Below are 20,782 nucleotides of genomic sequence, written 5' to 3' on the forward strand. Positions count from 1 at the left end.
GCGAAACTTGAGCGCTTCGGTCCTATAGTCGTCGAGCCAAGCTGGTCGTTGCTTGGGTCGCTGCGGTCGGGCTGTGGGACGTGAAGCTGGATAGTCATTCATCAGCCCACCAAGAGGAATGAAAGAAGGTTGCTCCTGTTCGATATTGTCATGATCCGGAGTTGGTGAAGCAGATCTGGCAGAGGTTGATGCTTCGCTGTACTCGGTAGTTCCGCTCACTTCCGGTGACGACTTTGCGGGGGAGGACTGGTCCAGATGGCTTGGTCTAGGGGAACTTCGCTCTGATTCTACAGAATGTAGACCAGGCGGAGGAGGAGCACTGGCGGACGCTTCACGACCAATCACGGAGGGTGGTTCAGTGCCGAAGACACCAGGAGGTGGAGGAATTCGTGAAAAGCTGACGGGAGGAACGGCAGGGATGGGCTGAAGAGGTGCACAAGGAAACAAAGCTTCATCAGCCGCCCAGGATGATCTGTGTGATCTGTGTGAGTACGTAGGTTTGAGAGGTGTACGAGTAAATTTGTCGGCATTCCATGTTGTACCATCATCAAGTGTATATGTAGAAGGTCCAATTTTCGCAGAAATCATCTGTGGTTCAGAATACTTGTGCTGAAATTTACCATGGTGTCTTGGCTTATGGACCTTTACATACTGTCCTGTTTTAAAAGATGGCACTTTCACTGCTCGCCTTGAGTCCGAGTACTTTGTCATCTTTGCTTGGTACGCCTGTACCCTTTCCGGCAGGTCGTGCTGGACAATGTGCCGAGGCAGAGGTGGATCCGGAGTTGCTCGTCCTTGGATGTGTAGGCGAGTCCGATGATTTCTTGCATGCAGCAGAAACGCCGGGGTTTCACCTGTGGCCGCATGCCGAGTGCTTCGATAAACTCCAAGGTATTCAGTGATGGCCTCTCGAAGCGGACGGCGTTGCACCATTGCCAACTGGATGACGGACTTTAGGACTCTATTGAATCTTTCAACTTGCCCATTACCTTGAGGGTGATAAAGGGAAGATTTTACGTGTTTTATGCCATTTGTCTGTAGGAACTGGTTGAACTCATGGGATGTGAATTGTGGACCGTTATCTGTTGTTATCTCGAGAGGCAGGCCCTCTCGAGAAAAAATCGATTTCAAAAAGTCAACGACTGACGCTGTCGTGACGTTGTGGGACGAAGCCACTTCCGGCCACTTGCTGTGGTAGTCCACCAAAGTAATGAAGTAACGTTCTTTTGGTGGGGCTTGCTCAAACGGCCCAACGATGTCGATGGCAAGCTTGGTCCACGAACGGGAAGGAAATGCTACCGGCTGTAGGGGCGCCGGGGAAGCCTTAGCGGGCTTGTCGGTGGAGTGACAAACAGTGCAATGCTGGATTACGTTCTTGATGTTTTCTGCGATATGTGGCCACCAATAAAGTTCCTTTATAAAACTCGTCGTCCTCGATATTCCTTGATGGGTCTCATGGCCGATCTGGATAACCTTGTGGCGCAGACTCGGCGGCACGATGATCTTCTCCCCTTGGAAAAGGAGTCCGTCGACCACGGAAAGCTGATCTCTAAGAACGAAATATGACCTGAGTTCTGGAGATAGCTTGCCTTCCTCTGGCCATGATGATGAAGTATATTTCATGACTTCACGCAACGCAGGGTCTCGTGAAGTTGCCTCCTGGAAATCCTTCTCTGTGAGGGAAGCGCAGACGATGGAAACAATTTCTTCTCTAAAAGTCGTACCATCTTCAGTATCGTGAACTGGAAGGCGAGAAAGGGCATCAGCAACGACATTGTCGGTTCCTTTGCGGTACTCCTTTACAAAGTTGTAATTGAAGAGCCTGGCAACCCAGCGGCTGATGCGCAATGGGCGAACGCCAGCTCCTTGCGTAGACATCAGGGTGACCAATGCTTGGTGGTCGGTCCGGATGGTAAACTGTCGACCCCAGAGGTAGATGTGCCATTTCTCGCAGGCCCAGAGGATTGCGAGAGCCTCTTTCTCCCCAGTTGAGTATTTTCGCTCTGCTTCCGTGAGAGAACGGGAGGCGAAAGCAACAGTCCTCAGCTGGGATCCATGCTGTTGCTGTAGAACAGCTCCCAGCCCGTAGTTTGAGGCGTCCGTGGACACAACAACTGGGAGGCAAGGGTCGAACATAGTCAAAATGGGTGCCTGCTGAATGCAGGCCTTGATCTGCTGGAAACTGGTGTCGGCTTCGGACGACCAGACGAAAGTCACACCCTTGCGTAGAAGACGACGAAGGGGCTCCACAATGGTGGCACAGTGCTGGATAAACTTACTGTAATATTCGACAAGGCCCAAGAATGCCTTCAACTGAGAAGGGTCACATGGCGCCGGAAAATTCAGAACGACGTCTATCTTTGACGGAAGGGGCGCTAAGCCTCCCGCCGACAGACGATGTCCGAGAAAAGTAAGCTCTTGGACACTAAAAACGGCCTTCTTATTGAGTTTCATTCCAGCTTGGGAAATTTTCTGGAGCACAGTATGCAAATTTTCATCGTTTTCTTGCTGAGACGAACCGTACACAATGACGTCGTCCAAGTAAAACTGTACGCCCTTGCAGTCTTTAAGGATATTAGACATGATCTTCTGGAACGCTGCAGGCGCGGAAGCCAGGCCAAAACAAACTCGTGTGAAACGAAAAAGGCCTTCATGAGTGATGAACGTTGTAAGGTCACGGCTTTTAGGATCAAGCCGGACCTGATAGTATGCTGATGCGAGATCCAACTTGGAAAAATGGGATGCTCCACTTAAGGAGTTCAACAGCTCGTCAATGTGTGGGAGCGGAAAAGAGTCGACAACGATGGCCTTATTCGGCGCTCGGAGATCCACACACATACGGATGCCGCCCTCTTTCTTCTTAACAACCACGATGGGCGAAACCCACTCCGAAGCACTCACGCGCTCGATAACTCCCTGCTGCTCGAGCTTCAGGATCTCCGCCGTTACTACGTCACGCAGGGTGATCGGCAGTCGACGGAGCTTGGCTTGAACTGGCGGCACATTTCGACGGACGGTGATCGTATGGGTTTGGTTTTTTACCAGACCTAGACCAGGTGAAAGGAGATCTTCGAAATGTTTGAAGCCAGCAGGAAGCTTGGAAACGTCCCTCGACGTAGCTGTGCTTGGTGTCCTCGGTGGAGATACACCTGGCACAGATGGCTCATGTGGGATACTTGAAAAACGATTTAGAGGACTGGGCATGTTCAATGGATCTGAAGATACTTTCGAAGGTCTCTGAGACTCGTCTGAAGAACCTGATGGACTGGGACTCGTTGGCTGTGAAACACCAGCCGGTGTCACATGTCCCGGGATGGTTGAACGGGAGCCATCTGTATGAACGATACGACACGCCAGAGACGCGCCCGAAAGGATAAGTTTCAGATCGCGCACGGCATCGGTGCCAAGGAGCGATCGGCCGTCACGAACAACATAAAAAAGAATAGTCGCCGACCGATCCTGAAATTTGACAAGTCCGTAAAAACAACCCAGAACGGGGATCTGCCCTCGCAGATAATGGACGAGGGTCCGTGGCGGTTTTCTTAACTGTAGTTCTTTAGAGGTCGTGAGCCGTGAAAACGTCGCTTCAGAGAGAATTGAGACTTCGGACCCAGTGTCAATCAGAAGGGACATGGGAAAATTGTTCACCTCCACGTCGACTACGAAGTTGAGGCTACGGTGACGGTCATGCTGCGAAGGACTTCTGGCCGGTCTAACGGTGTAGACAGTGGACAGGATCTCCTCCTCCTCGTCCTCCTCGGGGAAGGTCACGATGCCATGGATGGGGGCCCGCGCTCGGTTGCCTCCGTTTGGCGGAAGTCGGCGACCGGATCCTCGGCCGCGCCCAGCGGGAAAGGCCAGCTGGCGCCGATCGCAGGCGGATGGAGGTGGACGACTCCGACACACGTTGGCGAAGTGTCCGGCTTTGCCACATGAAAAACACGTAGCCCCCGACGCGTGGCATCGGTCCCGAGGGTGGGGTTGACGGCCACAAAAGTCGCATAATGGTGCACCGTAACGGAAAGCACGCGCTCCCGGAGGGGCGTCACGTGCTGGTCGTCGCTCGCAAACACAAGCCGATGGGCGCGGTTGGTGGCGCGGAGATAAATTGAAACCTTCAGCTCGGGATGAGGAGGCAACGAATTGCTGGCGCTCGCCGTCTTGGACACGGCCTGATGACGGTGACGGTCGAGCGGCGTTGTTTTGCGTCCGCGGCGCGAAGACCCGCTCAACACAAGACTGTACTTGCGAGTTTAAATTTGTTGATAGCTGGCGGTACTGATCGCAATCGCGAGAGGACTGCTCGAACTGCTGAGCAAGGAGTACAGCACGTTCGAGGCTTGGTGGCTGAGCCCCCGCAGCCTCTCGGATTAAGCGATCTTGTACCTCTGATGATCGTAGTCCAGCCAGAAAAATCTCGGCGATGCGATCTTCTAAAGTCGCTCCGAAATTGCAAAAGGAGCCCAGGTGACGCAAAGCACCAAGGAATTCCAATACGCTTTCTCCTGGGGCCTGAACCCGAGTTAAGAATTTCTTGCGTTCGAGAACTACGTTGGTAGTAAAGCCGAAGTGTCGATCTAATGACTGGAGCAGTACGTCGAATTCAGTAAGCTCGGCGCTAACGGCAGCTCCTGCTAGGTTGAAGGTGGACACGATCCGTTGACCCTCCTGGCCAAGCATTCCAATTAGCAGGGCCCGTTTCCGTCTCGGGGTGAATGCGTCGGCATCGATAGCATCTAAGTGGTTTAAAAAAATTAATTTCCACATCGCCCAGGGTAGCGCGGGGGCACCCGGTATTGGCATGAATGGCGGGGGAGCTGTGCTCGCGAACGCCGACATCTTGAAATCTGTCGAGGTAGCTCGATCTCAGTTATTCCAGTTATCCTCGTCGCCAGAATGTAGTGTTTGAGGGGCTATACTGCATTAGGATATATGCGCAGGAAGGCTTACGGTACGACGACGATGGCGTGGAGGGCAGCGGCGGCCCGCGGCCAAGCGGACACGCCGAAGGAAAAAGGACACGTCCAGCCCCGACGAACGCTGCTACACTTCTCTTTATTCACGCGCACAAGGGCGATTAAAGGAAAAGGGACACCCTGATGGCGATTCATAAACTCAATTACAACAATGCTAACTACAGACGGCGGACTCTTTACAGTGCCGAAAAACACTGTGGGTTGGCAAGACCACTTGATTACTTGGTCCCTTTGGCGGTGATTTTTACAACGAATCTGTATATAATTCGTTTGTCAGGTTTTTTCGTGTCCGTCGACAGAACAGTAGTCGACAAAAAATTGTCGCACGAACCTTACCGTCGTTCGCGCGTGCCTTATCCTATATCCTGTGGTTTTGACAATGATTTCAGTGATAAACGTACGCAGTCTTCGTAAAGGGGCCACACACGTAAATGTATTTTCCACGAAGATTGGGTGGTCCGCTGTAAGTGCAAAATAAATATACCTGTGTTGAACGTCTGAACATGTTCACTCTGCGCTCTTTCTGTCCTTTATCTGAAACTCTTTCGTAAGAACAGTTGTAAAAAATGATTGCTTGTTTTAGTAAGTAAAAACATTTTAGCGATAGACTGAGTATGAAAAAAGGAGACAATCTGGTGAGAATTCTAAATAATTTGAATGTCGTCTTATTCATGTACAAGGAGTCTGCTACGCATGTCGGTCTATCATTTTCTTGGGCTTTTGAAGCGATGTCATGGATGTTTGTCAACATATAAATTCCTTGCCGTTTTGCTTCTGTGCAAACTTTAGGGCCGTCTTCTCTAAATTTGATGATAGACTGAGATGCCTAGCAGACTGCGTGGACGTAATATTGAGAGCAGGCCCCCCGGGCGAAAGGAAATTGAAACTACCTCGTATTGTTGATCATTTCCGAGAAAACAATTTAAACCTGCTGATCTCAAACAAGAAAGGAGATTTTGTTGTGGGCTCTATAGAAGTCCACCTTAATAAAACTCTGTTTGCCATAAACAATAATTTTTACTGCTTGGAAGGGTTTAAACCCATAGTGATAAAGGCAAATGCTCTCCAACTTTGCAATAGATTGGACTTAACTAAAAAAAAAACAGATTACCGCAGAAAAATGTGTTTAATTAAAAATGTTTTTTTATTATTTTTTTTTACGGCAAAAATCCACAAGGAAAGTTTCCCATTTCGAGTGGTCGTAACAGAAAAAGGATCATGGCAGGGAGATATGTTTCGCTTCCTTCTACTCCACATGAAAAACCTTGAATCGACCCATCCCTTTTTTATTTCAAACTCACAGACACTGATAGAACACCTTAAACAAAATGGCAAGGCAGTGAGGATTGGGTTTTCTCTTGACGTGGAAGACGTGTTTTACGCAGTCACATACAAAGAAATGTTTGCGGTCGCCAGTGCATGCGTTGAGAACCATGGAACTGTGCCCTTTCAAAATCAGTGTGGTATTTCCTTGGAGTCACTTCTGGAGCTTCTGAAGTTCTACCTTACCTCCATCGCAGAACGTTCAACAACAACGCATTTATCCAAAATAAAGGAATATGAATAGGCTCATGCGTAGCACCCATTGTGTGAAACATCTTAACCCAATGTGACAAGAACATAGTCCAGAGGCTTCCAGCAAGCTAGGTATCACGTGTGTTCAAATATGTTGATGACTATCTTGTCCTGCTGCATAAACCACCTGAACAGAACGACTCAACCGTAAACGAAATTTGCACCATGTTCCTTCCTCAATCTCAGGGACTGAAGTTTACCAAGGAACTACCAGATGGACAACAGGCTTCAATTCCAAGATCTTCAGTTCTCCTTTGAAGACAATCATACCAATCATACATGTTGGACCAACAAACCACGGTCCAAAAAATCACTTCTTTCATTTGATTCGGTGCATTTTAATACAACCTAGAGAGGAATTGTAAAGAGCTGCCTCATAGCAGCAGCGCGGTAATAAATCACGTAAGCACACAGCCAAGCAGAGTTTCGAGGCACAAGTTCAAAACCTGCATGAATCTGGATATACCAGTTCTTTAATGTTCAATGTATCAGAGAGCCTGACCACTCATAATCGAAGAAGAAGAAGAGATAACACACGCCGACCGGCAGTAATACCCTACCAGCACAAAGTCTCACACAACTTGAAATGAATAGCATACAGGTTGTAACATCAGCTCCTGGAAAACTGTAAATACTATGTCCGAAAATCAACTCCCAGTACGAACGGCAAGAAAAATTCTCAGTCCAGCACGCACATAGATATGTCCACTGCAACGTCGACATCCTGTACGAAGTTCCGTGCACATATTACAGAGTGTACGTTGGTCAATCTCGGCGCTGCGTAAATGCACGACTACGAGAGCATGATCTTTCCCCACATTAGGCACCTCAGTACACCTAGCAATACATTTCAGAGACAGTAAATACAGTCCTTTATTTAATGAGGCAAAAGTCCTGAAGCGCTTTCGGAGCAAGTGAGCCAGAGAAATTTTTGAGGCAAAAGGTATAATAGAAAAAGGAAATACAGGCATTGGCACCCCACCAATATCACTGTCCGAGAAAGAGATAGGGTAGCTCAACCTTTTTTCTTAATCTGGCTGCTTTTCGTTTTCTATCGGTCTCATTTTTCAATTTAATTTTGTTAATTGTTTTTATCAAATAATATTGAAAATATTTTTCGTGCGAATTTAATTAGCATTTAAATTTAGTATTCCTCCTCTCATTTTTGTCGTTCTCTTATCATGCATTACACAATCAGTTGATGGCAAGCCCTTGTTTTGTTCATATCTTTCTTCTGTGCTTGGCCTTCGCGCTTTTGTAGTTAAGATATTTTTTTCACACATTTACCTTTTACAAGTACTTGCATAATCTTTCGTGTGGAATCGTAGCTTCGTCTGACGGGGCACTTGCTGCTTTTTTTGTTGTATTTCGGTTCTGTTAGATCAATTTGGACACAAAGAAGTTCCCGGTGAATGCAAACAGTTATAAGCCGAAACATCATGAGCCCCTTCCTAATCCCTTGTGGATTCACTTTCGCCCCGCAAAACAGTTACAAGGTCGCCTGCTGCGGAGTCCCACATCCAACAAAGTCCTGCAATTTGTGCGCTCAGAAACCGTTGTACTTGGACCTCCATCGTGCATACGGTGTCTGCCGAGCTGCAGGTAAAAGCGTTCTTTGCTTCACCGAGAGGGAAAGCTTGTGACGGCCACATTTTGTGATGAGGCGTTTATGTGCGACGCCTTGACATCTGCCAGCGGCGTTTCACAGTTCTTCTTTTAATTGATACTAACGACGTAACCTCACAATACTCGAGAAGCTTTCCAGTTTTTGAATTACTCGTTCCGAGCAGTCGGGTATTATGATCTTGCCTTGGCCAAAGTCAACCTAAATCAGCTGCATTTCTTAATACGTACACGCCTTCGAGAGATTGATTCTACTCTATATCCCACAGCCGTTAATTACCATCCGTATTCGCAGGTGGAAGGTATGGATAATGCGTCAGCTGATCGCACTCAATTACACAGTGTAGGTAGTGGGGTTCAGGATGTACTGGCTGGTCACTGTATAAATGACTTCCACGTAGTGGTTTTATCGGAGTTAATTTTTCGGTAGAAAGTAGAGCTTTAGCTTTAATTTCCAGCGAAAATAAAGCTAAAGTTCTAGTTGTTTTATCGGAGTTAGTTTTCGCTAGAAATTAAAATAAGTAGTTCTAATTTCGCCAGAAATTTGAGCCAATTGTTTTAGAGTCAAAGTTTACTTTTACAATTTTCCCAAATTAAAAAAAAAGAAAAAAGATTAAAGGCAAGAAAAGATAAGTCCGTACACAAACCAACACTGAATTACTGAACACCCACTAGTACTTAAAAAATCATTTCTACAAAGCTACAGAAATATTTCTAATACCAATTGGTTTGGTATTGGCAGTGAAAACAGTTCAACAATAAATATTTCGAACGAGAGTCGCTTAAGGCGGCGGTCCCACGGCCCCAACCGTCATACCGGTGGCAGCTGTGCTAACGCTCCTGTTTGCGGTGCGAATGTCGCGCCTGTGCTCCTGCAACGTACATTCTTCTTTTTGCAAAGAAATTGCCAATTCATCATCACTCTTTTAGTATAGAATGTAACATGAATTTTTCAAAACTTAACGTAGAATAAGAGAACAAATAGTGTAAGTTTTGATATTTTCAAAGACATACCTCTATGCATTCCAAGTTTGTAGACTTGTAATGCATCCAAGACGCGTTCGTATTTTTTTATTGAATAGAGGAAGGTCTCGTCTAGTTCCATGAATGCCTGTTTTTCATAATTAGCCCACTCGCTTTTTAATATTTATTGTAAAAGAGTCTTCTTTATGATACTTTGAAGTGTCGTAACTCAATTTCACGTCATGAGGCAGCGACGACATTTAAGGGAATGCTCCTGGCAAACATAAAAACTCCGAATAAAAAAAAATAGAAGTGCAACTTTAGCAGTGTTTTTGTAAACACCACTTGATTGTGATAATATTTCAAAGGATTTCCTTAACGCTTTCCCGGTTTTCTTGGATATCATTCTGGCATCTGATCTAATTTCTCTTTTTCAGTTGTATGCTAGAGGAACTGGGCTGGTTCTCTGTAAGGCTGGTTTTGTTGTATTTACACTCAGATTTGTTTAGAAAAATTTAAATCGGGGGACTATTTTCAAGCTTCGACTTTGTACTCAAGAAACTGGTTTCAGAGGAGAGGACAGCTACTTAAGCAATGTTTCTTTAATTAGAGCTTTTTTCTTTCTCATAAAATAAATTTAATGGTTGTAATTTTTTTAAATAACACTAATTGCTTTAAATATTAAAAAGAAGTTATGTCGCAGTAGACGGCGCGCACTTGCGCGATCTTTTCAAAGGTGGCTGAAATTAGAGTTTGAGAAGTTCGGGAAAAGTGGCGCTGATTTTGTCCTGACGCGAGGGATTCGCGTCTCAAATATTTCCTCGCGCTTCTTCCTCGTTCTTACAGTAAATCACAGTTAGTCTTGCGAGAGAAAAACAAAACAAAATAAACGAGAAGTGCGTCACAAGGATCACGAGCAAGTTCTCCCAAAACATCTAGTGCTCATAAATGAGCTATTCAATGCAGCCTGCCATGTTCCGACACCACGAAAGGTGCAAATATTGAACTACATATAATAGCCACGACGGAGAGGATTTTTTCCCCTCCACCTTAAGATAAACGGACAGACATTGTTTTTAAGGTTCCAGCTTTCCAACAGCGCCGGTTCTGTTTTGTTCGCCATTGCGCAGGAATTTTAGATTTTCAGTTTTAACGTTAGTCTCCTTGTAGACAACTTACGTGGAGTGTAAAGGCTGGTTCACACTGTCGCATTTTCATACGTTAAGTTACGTTACGGAACATTAGGTTGAAGTCACCGGGACCTCAGTGCTTCATATTGAATGAGGCTACCAGCTCAAGGAGAAAGCATAACACGCGACATTCGAGACACGAATGTTTCGGTGACTTAGACGAAACGTAAATTAACGTAAGAAAATGGGGCAGTGTGAATGGGCCTTTATGTTTAAACGATAGTGATTGGGCTTCACGGTAAGGCAACAACCAGCTGGTCGCCGGGTTCAAATCTGAGGCTCAGAAAAAGGGCCTAATAATCCCCTTTCCCATAAAGTACGCTATCATGGGCGAAACCCTCCCTAGGTCGTCTTTCTCTGGATTACTTTTTATTTAATTTACTGAAATAAAAATAATGCCAGACGATCATATTTCACGGTGTTGGTTTAATATTGCGACGACTCCAAGCTTCCACTTTGCGCTTTACACCAACCATGAGTCCTTTGCAACTAATAATAAGCACTCAGGGCCGACTTGCTAGAAACAGCGTCTCAGTTGAGACTGGGGGAAACAAAGCACCGTCAACGCCAGCGCACGAGCAGGACTCAAGCCGCGTCTCAAGAAACTCGCGCGCCCTTTGCAGTGCTTTCTTTCACCCAGTCTCAGCTGAGATGCTGTTCACTCAGTGTCAGCTGAGATGCCAGGATCACAACTCGTCAAGTTTCCTCGCGCTTCCCTTTCGTTCTTGGGAGTCCCCGCAATCAGTGTGGCGAAACAAAATGAAGCGAGATGCTCAGTGCTGCCCTGACATGTTCTCCTATGACCGGGCTAGAGAGCGGCTTTCCCTATGGCCTTCACTCTCGCCTAGGAGTAATGGGACTTCTTTATCCGCGTGGGGGTGCTACCGTATACCATGCCCTAAAGCCCCTTTGTTTTGCAGAAAAAGTGGCGCCATTCATTGTTGTGGAAATGCTCGAGACACGTGCCGCGCGCCACTTCTGGGAAGAGCATGGCGTCTGACATCTAGTTATGTTACAGTGTACTAGAATACTTGGGTAGTGTTGGGACCGGAGCGGCTAGGCAACGGGAGCTCGTGAGGACGCGTGTATTGACAGTTCGTGGCGGCGCTGTAGTCGAGTTATCCGGCTCGCGCAGCCCGCCTTTTTTTTTTCTTTTTTTCTTTTTTCTCTTTGAGCGGTGCACGTAGCGAAAGCTAGGAGCGCGAGCTCATAGCGTTGGCAGCTGCCCTTGGTGCACGGGAGCTCGGGCCGCCGAGATGTGCTCTAGAGCAAGGAGCTCGTGCTTGTAGCCTTTCCTGCGGTACAACACCAGGTGAAACAGAGTATAGGGTACGTAAAAAAAATCGGTATTTTCATTTTTTTTTTTTTAAATTTTTGCGGTAGGCAAAGGGGTAATAAATGTTTGATGGGCCATGTTGCAGTTGCAGCTTTAAAGGGAGCCATCATTAAAGGCCAACTTAATTTAAAAAGTTCGCGAACAAACAACGAGCTTTGAGTGAAAGTAACAAGGCGTTCGTTTTTGTTGTGTTTGTCCGTCCATTTTCGTTCCTTCCTCAAGCTTAATTATCTCTACCGACCCGCTCGTTCTGTCCTGAGATATTCATCGCTAAAATTTTGCCTTTCTTCACTTAATTAAAAAAAACTGCCCGCTGAAAGCGCAAATGAGATTGTGCTGATATTGATGCGTAGAATAATGACGCAGGTTGTTTCTGTCCCCTCGTCACTAACTGACAGCGTTTCTTCGGTGGACTCGTCGGCGCCACACATCAAGACGACTAAGTTACTATTTTACGTATTATTTTCATAACGCGGTTTCTGAATCAAGCGAAGAAAGGCAAACTTTTACGATTAATTTTGCGAACCTCGTTGCCTTTTCGCGAATTGTCGAAATTGTATTTGCCTTTAATAATGACTCCTTTTAAAACTGCAGTTGCGCCAAGGCCAATTAAGCCGTTAATAAACAAGTTAACTAACAGGTCTTGGTTCATTATTAAACATTGCAACGGTTATTCACCCATTCAATGTCCACCGATCCCTACAGACATAACGAAAGACAGCATCCACATATCTGCCACGTCCTTTTTTTTTTTTTTTGTAAAATATTTAAAGTTCTGTAAAGAATAAAACAAAAACACCCTGAATGTCTGCGTGAACCAGATACGCCCCCTGTGGAACCATGGGTGTTTCCCTTCGAATACCCAGCTCAGGCGAGACTGACCTGGTTGTCAGAAAGCAGCTGTCGGTTAAATGTATTGTTGTGAGCGTGTAGGTTTCAGATGGTTTACCCTCAAGAGGATAATGCGCTGCATATTGTAACCATGTATGCGCTGCACATTGTAGCCTTTATTTCAATGCCGTGCTGTAAACTATTACAACTTTTTCTTTGCCAGATCTACGTGTGCTCATGTTTTCTGCTCAAAATGATGTGAAATAGTTTCTTGTTTTCTTTGAATCTTATAAAGCATTACTTGTTCAGCCCACATTGTCTCAGTTTTTGGACTTAAGTTAAATGTTAAAACGCGTGATAAAAATTGTCACGGCTTATAAGCCATTTCTTAAAAGTGAACGTCGGGTGATTCTCAGATGGTCGTGGCAGCCACGAAGAAATAGAAGGTTCTCACCCCTTTGCGACCGTCGCTTGGGTGGTTCGTCGCATAAATGGACACAAGAATGAGTGACAAGTGAAGCGAGCTGATTAAGGTCAAGAAAAAGAAGACGGGCAGAAAAGAAGACAGAGAAGTTAACCTGGGGTGTTAAAAACATACTAAAACAATCTTGAACTTTAGTATGTACCGTTTCGTTCCGTTATAAAATAAGATAGGAAAAAAAAACGCTTCCGAGTTTTAGATATCCGTTTCAAATATCTAATGTTCGGCATTTGCGACCAAGAAAATAGGCATTTCATTTAAAATGCTCACCATCCGACAAACCGAAACCGCTTCTTTAAAGTTGCAATTGTTTTTATGTAAAGGAAGGGTAATATAGCTTGTACCGTCCTATACACTGAAGCATCATGTTGCTAACGATCGTGCCGCAGCGTAATTGATGCCGCGGTACGACCGCTGGCAGGTCGTAGCTGTATCAGAAATCCTACGTGCACTCCACCAAAGCGGCACCAAAGATTCATATTTTCGCGCGTGCAGCCGCGCATGCGCACACCTTCCGGATAAGGCGCCGGACGCGACACCTGTCGCGATCAATACCACGCGCTACAGGCGAGCCCCTTCGGTCCCAACACTACCCAAGTATTCTAGTACACTGTAGTTATGTGCTGCGCCGTGCCGCCATAATCTTCCCAAGGGCTGCACGTTGCACGAGCCTCATGCGTCGGCGCACCTTGCGGTACTTTTGAAACATGAAGGGGCTTTAATATGCCCAACACCGCCTGAGCCATCCTGAAAAACTCTTCACCGACCACTGCGATTGAAAATGTGTGCAATTACACTTGCTTGAAATAACCGTAGTGAGCGGATTGAAATAAGTTTCGGCTTACGATAATTAAATGCTTGTCAATACAAACTTGCTTCTTGAGGAGACGTAGAAAAAAGAGGTGCTCCGCATAAGTCCCTGCAGGCAGACGGCCTCAAAACTTGCGGGTCTAATTACTCCAGAAACTTCTCCAAATCAGCTCCGGAGCAAAGAGGACAACATGGCGAGGAGGGGGCGCCTCTCAGCGGGAATTAAAGCGCTGTACGTGCGGTAGAGTTCCAGCGACCCCTTCGAGCATCCGTCGCAGGGAGCAACTAGTGCCCGTGCAAAGGACGTAAGAGGTCCCGCCAGTTAACTCTAACCTAAAGCCCCTCGATATGTTTTCGTTTGTTAAGGGCCATTGTTCTTCCAACTCCTGAACGAGGCAAGGCAGTGTTCATTAGCACATTCGGCCTGAAACCTAAACACGTCTAGAGAATAACGCGGAGGACAAACTTGCGCTGGCAGAACCCAAGAATCATCGACTCAAACCACGGCGCCGCCCATTTCGATCTGGATGAGCATCGAACCGGCGTGCTAAATTTCTCACCCATGTCAAAGGAACTAGGTGCCTCTTAGGATAGTTTACGTTTCCCCTGCCTAAACATCGAACAACAAATTACTTATGGTGTATTTGCACAAACGTTTTCTAAACAGAAATAAGCAGACGTTATCGCTTTTCGAAGTCACGCGTTCCAGATCCCGAATGCTTGGTAATCCCCGTACTACGGCACTTCGCCGACAGCTTTGGATTGTAACACCGTTCCGGCGAGAAAATAATATTGCGTCGAACGAATATTCGATGTTTTGTATAAAAAAGAACGGTGGAAATTTGAAGTCGTCGCCTTCTTGCACCAACAGCGACTATGTTGGCAGTCGGATATTAGAATTAATTTTTCCTTCATTGACGTAAATAGGAGCACCGTCGGACTGTCAACTTCGATGTTGTTTGTTAAGAATGCAGCGACTTCAAGATCATCCACCATGCTTTTACAAGCATCAACAAACTAATCGCACGCATCGTTCGACGCCATCCTCCTTTACATGCCGCCGCCATGTTTCGGAACATGCTGCCGCCATGTTCCGAAACCACGAATGGTGCAAACCTTGAACTACAGATAATAGTAACGACGAAGGGGAAGCTATTTCTTTTTACTTCAAGATAAATAAACAGTTTTCTTTTAAGGTTCCATCTTCCCAATTGCGCCGGTTCTGCTTTGTCCGCCGTCATGCAGGGATTCTTCAGCTTTCAGCCTTACTCTACTCGTACGCAACTCGCGGAGAGTGTCATGTCTAAAACTCAATGACTGCGTGTCACGGTGAGACAAAAAAAGCCAGTCATCGTGGCTCTTATTTGGCACTCAAAACAAGGATAGAATAAACCGCATTCCCGCGACGTGCGCTAAAGATAGGCCAAAAGCTCATTCTGCCGTTTTCCTGCCGATTACTCTTTTTCCTTGGTTTAAATAACCGCACTCTCGCTTTTGTAACCGTAATTTCTTTGCAGCAGCTTGACCCTCTAGGTCTTGCAAGCGCTGCTTGGTGCCCCCCGAAATTCAATTAAAAAGAAATCTCTCGCTGTATACCTGGGTGACCAATTCAATAAACGTTTTCTGAAACTGAGCCTCACATGCACGTCGGTTTAGTGCCTCTGGTAGAACAATATTTCTTTGAGTTTAGAAACCTCACCTCAAGTGAAAAAAGTAATAGATTAGTAGTAACTGATTACTCAAAAACGTGTTTCAGTTACAGAATCGTTACAGTTAAAAAATGAGATGGAGTCGTTACAAAATGTCTATAAAATGTAATTAACTACAAGTAAGTTGTAACGCGTTGCGAACAAGTCTGCCCGCAATCCGCATTGTGCTATCTACGAAAAGGCCCTAATAGGGCATTCTCGTAGATCCTAAACTGCGTAATGGGGGCCTAGCGAACGTGTGCTCTGCACTCAATGTTATGGCACGTGCTCCAACTGGTTCCCGCTAGCACCGCATAGCTTTTATGAATGGCCTAAAGATTCCTCATGGTGATTCTGCTCGCTATTTTCAGTTGCGAGGTCTCTGGTGCTGGGAAATAATCGCAGACGGAAAGGGGGGTGCTCGACGTCGATGCTGACCATTTCAAGCATACTCGAATTACGTAAATCAGACGCAACAAGTAAGCATTTTCTACCTGTTACAATGTTCACATCACCTTGTATCTCCTGTTTACACTGAGTCTATTGAGACTGAACACCCATTAAGTTCATAAGTCTTTAGAGGATTGTTAATATTATTGTTTTATATCACAATTATCGTGAAGACAGCGTACTTATACCATCATGTGGTCTACGGTTCGTTGTCATTTGAAACGAGAAGACGGTCTACGGTGTTTTGCCATTTAAACGTGAACGTGCAGACGGCCAAAGGAACGTGAAGACGCACTGAACTTAGAATGATGCGGACCGCTTGGCAATTCTCCCGAGTACATGTTGTAAAATTACGAATAAATAATACCACGAGTGTCCGTGAGTTTATAATAATCATAATCTTTATTTCCCGACATGCATGTGTCTGAGGGATGCGGCAAGAGAACACATAAGAAAATTCGGCACCGGCAGATTAGACTGCTTACACATGGGAATGCGGAAGCATTGCCGTCCCTTTGGTGAAATGTTTTCAATTAATGTTTTAGACACGCATTAAAGTTCTTTCTGCTGATTCGGTGTGACGCGCGAGTGGCATCGCGCTCATTTTTTACACTCATGATGTGGAGTCACTGCCGGCCCATTGGCTGCACCGTCACGTGCCCCATGACTCAGACACAAGGTAACATCTTTAGTCAGACAAATGGCTGCGACGAGACGTGTGCAATGACGCACGCACTAGGTATATCTTTAGTAGACTTGGCAATTGATCGATTAGCCTACCGATTAATCGATTAAGGATTTAATCGCGATTATTTTTCCTTATCCATTAATCGGTAAAAGTTTGACACAAAAAAATAATTTTGCTCGACTTGGCCATGCAGAAGTGGACGAAAGCGGCTGTATGAAGGGCAAACTTGAAGTCAAATTTTAGCCTAAAGTAAAATGTCGGGGCCATATTTGGAACTCCTGACTAGCGCAGAAGGTCGCATGTGTCCCAGCCACTTGAACGGCGTTCAAGTCGTCGTCGAGGCGAATCCGGGACCTATGTCTATCGATCAGGCCAAGCAGTTTAACGACATGTTCAAACTCTTGCAAGATGTAAATGAACGTACGGTCAAGATTGACCAAGGCCAAGCTAGCCTAATTAAGTCTATTAACGAGTTAAAAAGTAAGCAAGAATCCGTCGAACTAAAGGTTACCGACATCCAAAATCGGCTCGAAGGCGTTGAGTGCAAAGTAGCAACTTTCGATGCAACCCGGGAAGAACTCTTGGCTGCCGAGGGATTAATGCAGTCTGTTATTAAGGACAACCAAAGACTGCACGAGCGCCTGAACGATATTGAGGACCGCTCAAGAAGGAGCAATATTATCTTTCACGGTATTGAAGATTCCACCTCTGAATCTTGGGAACAGTCTAAAGTAAAAATATTAGATAGGTTATCTACTTCACTTAGTCTGCAAGTTTCTGACGAATGCGTTGAACGTGCTCACAGGCTTGGCTCGTACGCAGTCGGAGGATGCAGGCCACTGATTGTCAAGTTCTCTTCTTTCAAAACAAAACAAACAATTTTGCAATCACGACCTAAGCTTAAAGCCTGCGGCATAACGGCTAATGAAGATTTTTCTCCGGCTACGCGCCTAGCAAGACAGAAACTTTTTGATTTTGGAAAATTACAAAAGAGCGTCTTCCAACTACGCTACAATAAGCTTTACGTGAACAATAAATGTTTCATGTATGAAAATGCGAACGACAGGGTGTATGAAGTTGGAAATGACAGAAGGCCGGGCAAGAGCAATTCAAATACAAGAAGCCCTGGAGGCGATAATAATCAACCTTCCTCATCGTTGCAAAATAACGTGGCACCAAACTTAAATGCCCGCGCAGCATCTGCCCGATCTGCCTTGCCCTAACATAGTGCGAGGGGTAGTGGTTCTTCTTTCGCGCCCGAAATAATTAGTGTTCTGTTTACTAATATCCGAAGTGTCATGCGAAATCGCGATGATCTATGCTCTGCCATTGACTCCACCGGGGCTGATGTTGTAGTTTTGACAGAAACGTGGCTCTCTAGCAAAATTCATGATAACGAAATCCTAACTACTAACAAACGGTTCAAAATTTATCGCACTGATAGGGAAGCTCGCCAAGGCGGAGGTGTGTTGATTGCAGTCGCCGAACATATAGATTCCCTTCATTTGAATGTTGCAAGTGATCTCGAAACAGTCTTTGTTTGCCTTTCCGTGAATCACAAAAAAATATATCTTGGGTGCCTGTTACCGCCCTCCCTCAAGTGACGATAGCTTTCTGAACAAACTTCATGACGTAATCAGTACAGTGACTTTGCGATCTCCCACACCAAACGTCATCCTTCTGGGTGATTTTAACTATAGAAATATTGTGTGGTCGGCGGAAACAGCTTACTCAAGTCCTTTTTCGTCTGACAGTGACAAATTCCTCAATTTATGTTCGGACTACAATTTCTCTCAGCTAGTGTCTCGCCCCACCAGAATTACGCCCTCCTGTGCCTCAGTGCTAGATCTTGTATTGTCAACCTTCGCCGACCTTGTTTCTCCTATTACCTATCTGCCTGGTTTTAGTGATCATTTATTGCTGCATTTCACCTTAAATATAACCACAAGTCATTCCCCGAAAATAGTTAAAACGATTCGTGATTACGGAAAAGCTAATTTTACGGCTATAAATATTGAATTGTGTGAATTTCTGAGTTATTTTGTGGAAAATTTTTTTGAACGGTCTGTAGATGAAAATTGGTGTCTGTTCCGAAACAAAGTGAACTATCTAATAAGCACATATATTCCTGTTCGCACATTATCATCCAAAAGTAATTCCCCTTGGTACAACACCAGACTTAAACGACTTTCAAATAAAAAGAAACGCCTCTTTCGTGTAGCCAAACTTTCAAAACAAGAGAGTCATTTTAACGCCTATCATTACGCCGAGCAGGAATATAAACGTGCAGTATTAGAAGTAAAACGCAATTTTTTTACTAACACGTTGCCCACAATTTTATCTACAAATGTTCGCCACTTTTGGAACTTAATCAAACCTAATGATAACCACGGTGACCTGAAGCTTACAAACACAGATGGGGAACCAGTAGGCAATGATGAGTGTGCATCATTGCTAAACGATATATTTATTCAATCTTTTTCTTGCACCGATGTTTCTGTGTACCACAACTTTAATTGCCCTGACTTTTTTCCAATGAATCCAATATTAATATCATACGACGGTATAGCTGCAATAATTAATAACCTGAAGCTCTCCTCTTCATCCGGTATTGACAATATTAACTCTAAATTCTTAAAGAACACGAAATCGTATTCATCAGCTATACTATCAATGATCTTTAAGCAATCATTGGAGGAAGGCTGCCTTCCCGAAGACTGGAAAGTTGGAAAGGTGACTCCAATTCATAAAAGTGGCAACCACTCCTCACCGAATAACTTCCGGCCAATTTCTCTAACATCCATTCCTTGTAAGATACTCGAACATATCATATATTCTAACCTCGCATGTTTCCTAGAATCGAATTCTTTTCTTCACCCTACTCAACACGGCTTCCGCAAATCATTTTCCTGCGAAACACAGCTTCTACTTTTCACTAATAAGCTTCATTCTGTCCTTGACCGTGGCTCCCAGATAGACTGCGTTTTCCTTGATTTCTCTAAGGCCTTCGATAAAGTTTCTCACCGGCTACTCCTATTAAAACTTAGCAACCTCAATATTGATCCGAACGTGCTACGCTGGATAGAATCGTTTTTAACCAACCGTTCTCAATTTGTGCATGCCAATGGTACTAACTCTTCACTGACTCCCGTAGGATCTGGAGTTCCCCAGGGTTCTGTTTTAGGACCGCTACTTTTCCTCATCTACATTAATGATCTCTCTGAATGTGTCTCCTCTAATATTAGTTTATTTGCTGACGATTGTGTACTATATAGAGAAATAACAAATAACTCTGACACCTCTGTTCTCCAATCTGATCTTAACTCTGTATCTGACTGGTGCGACAAGTGGTTGATGCAACTCAATCTTAATAAATGTAAATCCATGAGAGTTTCCCGTCATACTAACATATGCTCGAATTACTACATTGACGACACTCCGCTGCAGTCTGTGTCCTCTTACAAATACTTAGGTGTTTACATAACTTCTGATCTTTCCTGGGTAACTCACACTAACTACGTAACTAACAACGCCAATCGCATGCTTGGATATCTCAAACGAAATTTTTCACAGTCACCAGTGTCACTAAAACTCCTTTTATATACTACTTTAGTACGTACTAAACTTGAATATGCATGTTCTATCTGGGACCCCGGTCATAATACTATCATTGAAACATTGGAATCGGTTCAAAATCGTGCAGCACGTTTCATACTCTGTAATTACCATCGTACATCCAGTGTTACTTCAATGAAAAATACCCTTGGTTTACCCACACTAATGAACCGTAGACGCATTTTTCGCCTCACTTTATTTCACAAGATTTACCATAATAACCCTTTCATGCGCCATGAACTTCTAACGCCACCTACTTATGTTTCATCCCGCGTAGATCACCAGTACAAAGTCGGTATCCCCAATTACAAAACTAACACTTATTATAACTCCTTCGTTCCTCGTACTAGCTCCGATTGGAATCGCCTTTCCGCTGACATAGCCTCCATAACCAATATTATTGATTTTAAAAATGCCTTGTTTGTTAGTTTTCATTAACCATTTTCTAGTTGTTATTACTGTTATAACATTGTGTAAATATTTTTGAAGTGTCTAAGCAAGCGTGCATTAATTACTGTATCATATTTCATGTATCAACAACTGTACCCTGTCACCT

At 44.9% G+C, this 20,782-nt stretch overlaps 1 protein-coding gene across 1 annotated transcript; it reads left to right on the forward strand.

The window, feature by feature from the left end:
- The first annotated feature begins 3,158 nt into the window (after positions 1 to 3,158).
- On the forward strand, positions 3,159 to 17,855 carry LOC120842205. Its single transcript, XM_040213229.3, has 2 exons — positions 3,159 to 3,334; positions 16,922 to 17,855. The coding sequence occupies exons 1-2, from the start codon at positions 3,159 to 3,161 to the stop codon at positions 17,832 to 17,834; spliced, it is 1,089 nt and encodes a 362-aa protein (XP_040069163.1). The 3' UTR covers positions 17,835 to 17,855.
- Positions 17,856 to 20,782: the final 2,927 nt, after the last annotated feature.

The sequence above is a fragment of the Ixodes scapularis genome, unplaced genomic scaffold (assembly GCF_016920785.2).
Source record: "Ixodes scapularis isolate PalLabHiFi unplaced genomic scaffold, ASM1692078v2 PGA_scaffold3__209_contigs__length_174095766, whole genome shotgun sequence".
NCBI classification, from domain to species: Eukaryota; Metazoa; Arthropoda; class Arachnida; order Ixodida; family Ixodidae; genus Ixodes; species Ixodes scapularis.

Excerpts from the sequence above, each read along its gene's own strand:
- LOC120842205 (XM_040213229.3), top strand. The coding sequence starts at position 3,159 with ATGGCTCATGTGGGATACTTGAAAAACGATTTAGAGGACTGGGCATGT. Across the intron at positions 3,335-16,921 it reads TGGTTGAACGGGAGCCATCT|CCACTTGAACGGCGTTCAAG; the intron begins GTATGAACGATA and ends CATGTGTCCCAG.